At 36.6% G+C, this 10340-nt stretch overlaps 1 protein-coding gene across 1 annotated transcript in view; it reads right to left on the bottom strand.

The window, feature by feature from the left end:
- Positions 1–9009: 9009 nt before the first annotated feature.
- The window catches only part of SREK1 (splicing regulatory glutamine/lysine-rich protein 1), a gene marked incomplete at its 5' end in the record, with an annotated part of 14800 nt that continues 13469 nt past the window's right edge, over positions 9010–10340 (bottom strand). Inside the window, 2 exons of the mRNA XM_008939246.1 lie at positions 9010–9162; positions 10262–10340. The exon at positions 10262–10340 is cut by the window's right edge and continues 78 nt beyond it. Coding sequence (XP_008937494.1) covers positions 9010–9162; positions 10262–10340 — 232 coding nt within the window. The remainder of the gene's footprint in view (positions 9163–10261) is intronic.

The raw sequence follows: 10340 nt of genomic DNA, 5'->3' as shown, positions 1-10340 counted from the left end.
TTTAATTCCTTTGTCTCACATTGCAACCAGCCTGCTTCTATGCATACAGTTCTCTTCATCCAGTACAGCCATCAATCACACCTTCGTAATAGAAAAGGGAACGGGGAGACTGAACTACACACACTTCTCACCCCCTGCCCCCAAACCCCAAGCCTCTCCTCCATCCAAACATTGTCACAGCTTCCAATTAGCTAAGCACCAAGGCAGCAGGAACAGCTTACATGGTATAAATAATGATACTATCACAGCCAGAGACGTTTGATCACCAGTGCTGGGCGTTTTACATCTCATGTGCGTGCCTGTGTGTCAGAAGATGAATCAACAGTGGAACCAGAAAGCTTGGACAGTTACTCACCCCTTTACGCTCTTCTAAACTTGGGGGTGACAGAGGACAGGAAAAATGCTTGACTGCTTTTAGAAAGCTCTTGAGAACTATGTTGTGGAAGGCTGCTGTGGACTCTGAAACAATTATTTTTGCCTTTATGCTCTGTACGGATCTCTGTTTGCCGGTGTCTACAAAGAGCATAAAGGCAAACATTTTTTTTTCTTCTAGGCAGAGGGTGAAGCAGAAGACATGAAATAGGATCACTTCAAAAGAGATATACTTCTCTTTTCAAACACAGTTCTGAGCTACTACTGGAATATTTATACATCTAACAGAAGAAAACAAAGTTCTAAAATAAAGGAAGTAATATTTCTGTGCTTTATTATCATCTGCTGAATTACTACAGTCCTTACAACTATAGATTACCCCAGGCAAAAATGATCCAAAGGACCATTTTTGATCCTTTTGATCCTTTAATAAACCATCTGATTTATTATATGCAATACTTGGCTAGCACCTTTCATCTAGCCATAAAAGCACAGTAAATGCCCATTTCTAATCCATTCAGTGCAGTACAATGACCCAGGTCTAACATTTTCTTCCACCAAAAGACTGTGAAATACACTTTAGACTAATAAATTCAGCATTGCCACACTTTGGTTGACCAAAGCAAGTATTGTAATTCCTGTTATAGATTTAGAAGTGTGAAGAACAGACTATTTCAGTGACTTACCCCATGTCCCACACTATCTGAGAAATGTCAGTGTAAATCAGCTTCCAGGCTTACACCACAAATGTACAGCCTTCCATCCTCTTTGGAGATGAAGCAACAGAACAAACATATCACAGCTCTAAGGACCTTTAATGGAGCAAAGGATCTCCTTGCTGATACAAATGAGGCTCAGAGAGATCAAGTAACACTTTACAATTAACATCATAAATATCCAGTCAACATCTGTTGTAGAGACCGGCCCCTCTTCTCTGCATCCCAATAAACTCATTAGTAGCATAGCTACCCAGAATCTTCTCTGGCTAGAGGAGAGTTTAACTGGCCACACCATCACAAACCAAAAAGCACCGCATATTTCTTCGTGGTTAATATACAACAACTCATAACACCTTTCCATTTATTCTGTATTAATAGCTGATTCAGAAATACTGATCATTTTGCTTAAGGCTGATCTGTAACATGGGTTAGTATGACTTACAGCATAGTTCAGACAGGCCTACTCCTTCCTAGACACCCAGTCTTGGCGAGACCAGGCAGAATGACTGGGATGCGTAAGCGTTGAATACTTGTGAGGAAAACGCCAAGCTAGGAGAAAGAAAAGTATTTAACAGCTCAGAAGACTTAGTAAATGAGTCTCAGTGAAACAAGCAGAGTATCCCCTTAAAACTGAACGCAGCAGAGGAACAGTTGTGGAAAATGTTACCTCACCACACTAAGCCACGAATCAGATGAAAGTAGATTCTTATATATTTCTTTAATGTTCACATTTCATGTGGATCAACGCATTTGGTTTGAACTTCTCAGTCCAGTAATCTGAATCAATCCTTCAAAATATCGCTTCAACCAAAGTTAAAGGTTTTCTTTAGGCTCCATCTTTAAAAAGAAATGTAAGATTTGTAGAGAGAAAAACTAAAGGAGAAGCAGTCTTCCCCACATCTGACACTGGGAAACAGCACTAACAATCATGTCCACCTGTTTCCCTAAAACAAGCAGGTAAAACAAGCCACTACACAAAAAAGTTTGATTTTAAAAGATTGTCACTTTTTTAGCCAATTTTCAATCACATCCTCTAAAAATAATTTCTTTTTAGTGAGGAATTGTTTAAGGAAATTGGGTAGCATATAACATCATTAGGCAATATATGAATCTGAGCCTTTGCCAAGACATCTCAGTGTATTTCTCAGATCCGCTTTTCTCTGCTTCCACATTCAGAGGAGCAGCATGGTCGAATGCAGTTATATCCAGACTGCAGACATGTTGACTACAAATCGGATCACTACCTGATTAGCAGGAGTTAAACCAGCCACTACTCTCTTTACAGACATGACTGCTATCAAAAAATCACAAGATCCCTACTGAGCAAGTTACAGTCATTTGAGAAGCACGTCTCAAATTTTGCTCCTTAATTACTGCTGTTTATTTAGAGTCTTAGACATTATACAAAGCAATAGAGAGGCTTAAGGACTGAAAACAGTGAACTCTAATATGGAAATATCCATGACAATAGAATGACATGTACTATTAATGTCAGGAACTCTTCATGTACTCCTGATCCTACTTAAAAAAAAAAAAGGGGGGGGGGGGGGCAATTTACACAGGCACTTCTATACAAGCCGTATTTATTAACTGTTTAACAGTGACCAGCTCTTTGGTGGAATTATGGCCATTTTCTCTGAAGAAGAAAATCCCCTGCTCAGCCAGGGGACTGAGAACAGTGAAGATACAATTACTTAAGCCCTCACCACCCTTCCTGTCATATTTTTGTCAGTATCAGGCCAACAGACTTAAGTTTCGCTGGGGCAGATGCAGAGAGACAGACAGACAGACAGACAGGATTGCTTCACATCCGCTTCCTGTATCTCATCCAAATTTAGTGGAAGTGAGTTTAAGACACCAATAAAACTTTGGGATGTTGTTTATTATTCACAAAAAATAACAAGAACAACAACATAATAGCAGCATTTGACATTTCTTAACCTGTACCATTTCATAGTAGCTTAATTAATGAAAAAATATACTCTAACAACATGGAACAATTTTGGTTATGTTTACTGAGCTCAGAAGACCTGCTTTACTACTAGAAATATCAAACTTAGAGAAAGGAAGTAATGTTTTTGCTGCCTCAATGCTCAGGTTTCCCAGGTGTATCTGAACCCAGACCATGACAGCCGCTGTGTGTACGAAATTAATCGTAGCTCCCACATGAGTGGGAAAAACACCAGAAAGGATCTACTGAAAGACTGCCTGAACTGTGCATGTCAAATTACTTTTGATGTTTCCAGAGCAGATCACTCATTCCTTTGATTAAATTATTATGAAAATTATGTATTCATGAAGTAGCAATTTCTAAGTGGCCCATGATTTACTCATCAGTGCAGGAGTAGTTCTAGATCTTTGCACTAAGGAAGATTTTATTGAGTACAGCAACTTCTTCTAAGAAAGTTATTTAACTGGCAGCATCATTAATGGCATCAAGGATTGAGTGAAAGGAAGATGAAATTATTCTTTTACCATTGCTGATTAAGTCTTTCAGGTCAAAAAAGATACATGCCATGTTTTCAATGGAAAAAGAAAAATTTCACTAACAGGATTAGTACAGAACATACCTTGTACACGAAAAATCTTAAGTCTTTATGTCAAATTTGGCACTAGAGTAATGTAAAAAATGTAACAGATTTTATTAAAAAGTGTAAGCTGAAACTTTTCAGAAGAAAATATATAAACAGATAAAAACGCATTTTTGCTGTCCATATTCTCAACAATCATAACACTGTCATGAGAATTTAAAAAAAAAAAAAAAATTCTGCCCTCTTGGATAGCAAGAATTCATGGTTTCAGAAAACATTTTGAAAACTAAAGTTTGCGGATAGCTTCTGAAACTGTAGTATTTACTCAAACAAGTATTAGAGGTACGTCTCCTCAAACTAAGGGGAATGTAGCTGTGTCCACATATTGTCATACATGTTTATTACGCTGTTTTATATTGAAGAGAATACAGAAGAAACCCCCATATCAACATGCTCAGATCCTGCAGTAGGACTTACCTAAAAATGAAGCATTCTTGAATTTGAAATAATAAACACTGCATGCAAAGATATATTAAAGCTTAAAATTAAAATTGAAAGTGTTATTTCTCTCACATTAAAAAAAAAAAAAGCCCTTTTATATAGTGCTTTTATCTTTCAGTGTTATTTCAATTACACTTTTCAACATATAAAAATAAACCTAGGGTACAAGGCTAAAAACTTTTTTTTTTTCCTGTTTACATATGAGCAAACAAAATTAAGTTTTAGATTCTCTTTAGGTAATAACACTTAATGGTATCTACAGATTTCAACTGTCCACACACCCAGTTTGTGGTAAGAAAACCACATCTCTTTGAATTAAGTGATTACAGATTTACATTATTTCAGCAGTTTACAGATCTTAGCATTTCTGTCACGAGGTCAAATTCTCACTTTTAAGATTAAGGTAATAGCAAAGCCAGTCATTGGTTGCTACAAAACTGAACGTACCACACAGTGGCAGGTGAGCCTCATAATATCCCCAAGTTTGCAAGTCATTGTTCAGAATCCACATCTTTAATATTAATTGTTTCACCATTATAATGCAATTTTCACACTGACATTTACAAAATTCAACATTATTTTTCTGTTGTTCCCCCCCCCAAGTGAATAGCTAGCAAAATTGAAATACATGAACTCTTAACCTTCTTTCATTGCAAACTAACAAAAAGACAATGATCAGAGATGCTACAGACCTAAAAGTAAAAGATATACACATCACTATGGCATTACTGCTTGTAATGGTCATACACATCAATGAAAATATCACACGGTAATGGTAATAAGGACAGGTACGAAGAATACAATAATTTCTACTATACAAAGCAGCCTTCGCTTACTAACTCTTCATTAAACCAAAAGAAAAATCACAGAAATCTCTAAGTCTAGAAACTGTTACAATACCAGTACAGGCTAAGGGCAATATAGAGAAGCAACCATGTAACAAGCAGATTTGCAGAGTTTCAGTAATTTCAAGTATTGGCTTAGATGTTACTGGGCAGCAGAACACTAGCAAGCAATGCAAAGCATGCTACAGACTACAGAATTTACCTTCTTTGCAGCAGAGTAAACACACTTGAGCAGCCACAGCCCGTTTCAGAATCCAAGCTCTGCATAGGTTGCTGCTGTCGCCAGCTAACATAATGCTAGTTCAGATGTATCTATCTGAAATTGCCATAGAAAAAAATAGCAGGTGACTAATGAGTAGGCAGAAGCCACATCTCACCCATTTCTCAGGTATTCTTCAGATGCTTCTAGTTTCCAAGGCAGGTGCTTTTTTTCCCCCCTCTTAGTTCTAATTCTGAAACATGATAAACAATAGTCTTCACATACCATACTACTATCAGTGTCGGCAAACACAATTTCACCCCTCACACCTGTGTAAACCTGTTGACTTTGATAAATTTATCCAAATCACAGCGATCTCTGTTTTGAACTTGGAATCCTGTTTCGTTCACCAGCAGTTCTTCTACCTTCTTTCAAAATCCAAAGTAAAATCCTGTCTCTCACACAGAAACACTGCTGTGAAATAACTGGGGTCACTAATGGAAGCTTACGCCTATGTGTTTTACATGGTCTTACCAAAATGGTGCCATATTGTCACTTTCCTGAGCAACCACGAGCCACATTTTCAAATAAGTCTGACTCAACTGAAATTATATTTAAAACAATACACTCAATTTAATCTCACTTTTAAAGTGCAAAACCAAGAAATCTGACATGGCAGCTCAGCACGCAAGCTTGCTAGCAGGGAAGGCAATAGACTTCCAGTGTCAGACGGACACACAAAACGGATGATGCACAATCTTGTTCAAGCAAGCAGGAACTTTGTTACTGTGACACATTACTGGTTTAAAAATGAGCTACCCTCTGCAGAGATACATAATTCACAGAATAATAGTTCTCTAGTTGTGGCTTTTTAGGAAGAGGGAAACTGTAAAACATCTAACATGAGTCAGCAGAACGTAACGCCCTCACAGAGCTGCAATGTATCTACAAAGCAAAACCAGAAAATGTAGCATTTGGAAGAAAGTATCTACTTGAGGTGAGGAGGAACTGTGCAGGTCTTGTGGTCCGTTGTTTTGCCATTTTTCCCCCCCCTTTAAAACCGTAGAATGGCTTAGGCTGGAAGGGACCCTAGAGATCATCTAATTCAACCTCCCTGCCACGGGCAGGGACACCTCTCAGCTAGGCCAGGTTGCTTAAGGCCTCATCCAACCCGGCCTTGAACACTGCTAGGGAGGGGGCATGCACAACCTCTCCAGGCAATCTATTGCAGAGTCAATAGAACAAAAAGTTAAAAAAAGAAAAAAAAAAAAAAAGTCCTTTTTGTAAGAAAACCATTAATACAACTACAATATTACCATGTGCTGTGTATGGACTTAAACATGTGGTAAGTTAGCTAGTCAGACTGCCATCCTTAACTATTAATTTCCAAAGCAGAATTTCCATTTTCTTAGTTAACTGCACACAGTCCTTTATTTATTCTGTAACTGATATATAATGGAGCTATGCAATTTCAGTGTAAGCAAACTCAAGAAATCAAACTAATTTCAGCTGAAACATGATATACTGCAAGAATTCTAATTCCTCCCAAAAGAGTAATTTCACTTTTTGAAGATGTTATAAATAATACATGTATATTTTCAGTGTTACCAACATTTCAAACTGAAGAAGCTGCATGAGTAAGACCAGATCAACTAAAAATATTCCTTTAATAAGTATATACCAGCAGAAATTTCCCTCTAAAGTACTTAATTTTATTAGTGAAATGGTACCAAAGATAACAAGTATACAAACAATCTCTTTGCTCTACGCTACTTACACATCATAAATAAGACAGTTGTTGTTGCAAGACACAATCCTTCACAGTCTTCCTGTAAGCATACAGATTTGTCATTTATCAGAATAAGCTGTTTACCAGCCAACAGCATGTGGCTTAAAAATCACAAAAATGACTGTCTATACTTTACATGGTAAAGCACTTTCTATAGTCTTAAATGTACACAGTGTCAAAAACATTAAATTCTATCGAAAATGAAGAGTGATTAAGCAGCTTCACAATCACGACTGGGTTCCATTACCTCAGGAATTGGGCAAAATTTTAATCCCCTTTAGTATATTTTCTTTGGGTTTGGGTTTGTTTATTTTTTTTCTCCCCAGATGACTTAACTACTAATATAAAAAAAATGGAAAGGAAATACCTAATATGCTATAGGTTTTTTTAAAACTCAAAGAAATAACTTTTCTCTTGAGGTAAGGCAATTAATAATTTGATTGTATTAAGTTGTATTAAAAATAATTACTCCATTTTAGGTATAAGTAAGATTTAAAGGTATGACTCTTAAGAAGTCCATGTAATTGACTACATCAGTTCAAAGAACACAAGACGTGCTTTACCTTGACAAAAATATTTGCTTTGTTATTCTCTTCTCACATGCTTTCTCCCCAAAGAATGAGAAAAGAATCTCTACCACATAACGCTGGTGTAAATCAGAACTTTTTCCCCAAATTATGTATCCCCTTTATTTGCATACAATTCCTTTCATATCAACCAACAGGTATCAGAGAAGATGATGGAGAGGTAACAGTAAGGCCATCCAAATGTAGATTAGAAGTCTAAAGGGCTTTAAAAGTCTAAAGTCTTTAAAATGCTTTGTATTCAGCTACTAATTCTGTACAGTGGTGGTCCCCAAATTGCTTTGCTTTCATCTATAAATGTCTTCTAAAGTCAAAAGTAAAAATGGAACTTCAGTATTTTAACAAGTGAATCAAACAACCGTTCTGACAAACCACTTGTATTCTTGTCTACATTACGGTGATGGCAAAACAGCAATAGAGATCATGTAAGATTTAGCCGAAATTAATAATAGCACATATACATTTCTAGAAAATACCACATTTTAAGAAGGCACTAAAGCTTCTGCTTGTGCTCCCATAGTTTTTTAAACCAACAATAAAAATTTGCAGATGAACAGACACACTGCAGCACAGCTCAAAACAAAGCTGTAAGTTCTGATAATACCATACAGATGTACTCACTTCTGGAAGGACAAAAGAAAACAACAACAAAAAAAGACTCAAAAAATAACCCAATAAGCTAACCTGTTATCTATAACATGGCAAGGTTCCTTTTAGGAACAGAAAAGTAGCATGCATTGTTCAAATACTTCAAAAGAAATATTAAAGATACTTAAAAGAAAAATTCTATGATTCTATCAATTTTAGGGATATTAGTGAGAAATTCTTTTAAATAATAAAACCGAAGAATCTCAAGCAGTAAGCAAATTAAAAAAAACATACTAGTCAGTGGGTATTTAACATAAGAACAGTAAAAGTCTGTTTATGTTTCAAAACCCTTTCCTAGGGCTGACACTTGTCATTTACAAGAAAAGAAAATGTGTATATAATTATGCACCATTTCCAAGCACATCAAACAGTACACATTGAAGTTTTTACGGATGGTTTTAACTCACAAGGCAAAACAATACAAAATTCATCAACAAGAAGTATTTTAAACAACCTTCAATGCATATCTTCAGCTTTTTTTGGGTAGTACAGGTTTACATCTGCAAATCTCTTACTTATTTGTAACAGCTTATGGTAAAACTTAACATAAATCATTTTACAAATAAGTACAGCCATCATGGAAATGCATGGATTTTCAGAGATGAATAGTTCTGATGGCATCTGCCTTTTCATAGTATAACTACAGGTCCTTTCTCTCATACTTTACAGCAAGAAGACAACAAAGCTATCAGAAGAATTGGAAGAGCTACTAGTACTATCAACACGTTCAGGCTGATTGCTTTGACATTTTCTTCCTCATTCTGGGAAATAAAAGGCTTTGGATTTCATTCCTTAGTTGAATCAGAGGTCCATTCTTTGCTTTAAACCTCTTCCATTTTAATTGAGAGGTTTTCTTCATTTGACTGACAGTTCCCGTTCTGTTGTAGTTTGACTTCATCTGTCCTTTGTGTATCTCTGTTGTCTACTTCCTTGTCAGTTTCTGAATTGTGATCCTCTTTAGTGTGATCTTTGTCCTACCAAAGATAAAATTTTTTTTTTTTTAAAAATCATATTCCTAGCATTAGAGGATATGACTTCCAACAACTTTTGGTATTATTGTCACAATCTTTACATGCCTGTCTTGCCTTAGCAATTTTTAGAACAGAGGTGTTGGCTTCTTTTTTTCTTTTTTCTAAAAAAAAAAGCTTCTTTTCGACTGGCTGAAGTTAGGCACTCATAACAACCATCATCCAAGAAATCACTGCCAAAAAGTGACCGTCTTTATCACCAATATTCAGAAAAAAAAACAGAATAGGCAGCATAATGGAACCTATGAGAAACAGCCCCAGAAACCAACATTTCACCATATTTTTCTAAATACAATAGAATTAATTATTTTCTTCCATACTTTTTCTCAGGTATATGACTCACGTTAATAGAGTTCTTGGGGAACATAACTACTTAAGCATGTGGACAGTCACCTAAACCACCTGTTTAATAACAGTTGAGTAATTCTGAATACAATAAACTTTAAAAGCATGTTGCTTTTCAAATTCTAACATTAAACAGTTTGAAGACGTTTCTTTTCCTAATCACACCATCTTCTATTTTGCAGGGGAAAACCCCATACCACTCTTCCCCAACTCTTCAACTTTATTCCTGCAGAGTCCAATACACATACCAGGACCAAAGCAACCAAAGAGGAGGCTGAACTGCACAGTGAAAGGTCACTGCAGAACTAATCTTTTGAGCTTGGCAGCCAAGCTGTCCCTGAACACTGCTCCCAAGTGACACCGTCTGCTCCCTGCGTGTTCATACAGACAGGCAGCCAGCCAAGCCCTAACACACAGCACAGAACAGGAATGTGAAATCAAAACAAAGTGTTTCCATAACCTATTCACACAAGCTCCTACAGGTCCAGTAAAGTTCAAACACAGATTTATCAATCTGGCCCACTAATACCAACTGCAGACCTCCAGCTGGCAAAAGCTAAACCCAGAAGGCAGTAATTTGGTACGGAAAACAAGAGTCAAAGAAGGGAGGAGGAAAAGAAAGAAAAAGGAAGGAGGAAATTTCAATAATGGCTCCACTAGCAATACTTCACTCTGATTAACACCTGGCCACACAGCTTACCTTCAAAGTTGTGGTGCTTTTGTCAGATTTATCCTTTCCTTCTTTTTCTTTATTACTTTTTTTCTTAGAGGTGGAGCGC

Source organism: Merops nubicus, unplaced genomic scaffold, assembly GCF_000691845.1.
Source record: "Merops nubicus isolate BGI_N331 unplaced genomic scaffold, ASM69184v1 scaffold19184, whole genome shotgun sequence".
Taxonomy (NCBI): domain Eukaryota; kingdom Metazoa; phylum Chordata; class Aves; order Coraciiformes; family Meropidae; genus Merops; species Merops nubicus.
Note: the sequence above shows the minus strand (reverse complement) of the source record. Positions and strands in the feature narration are given on the sequence as shown.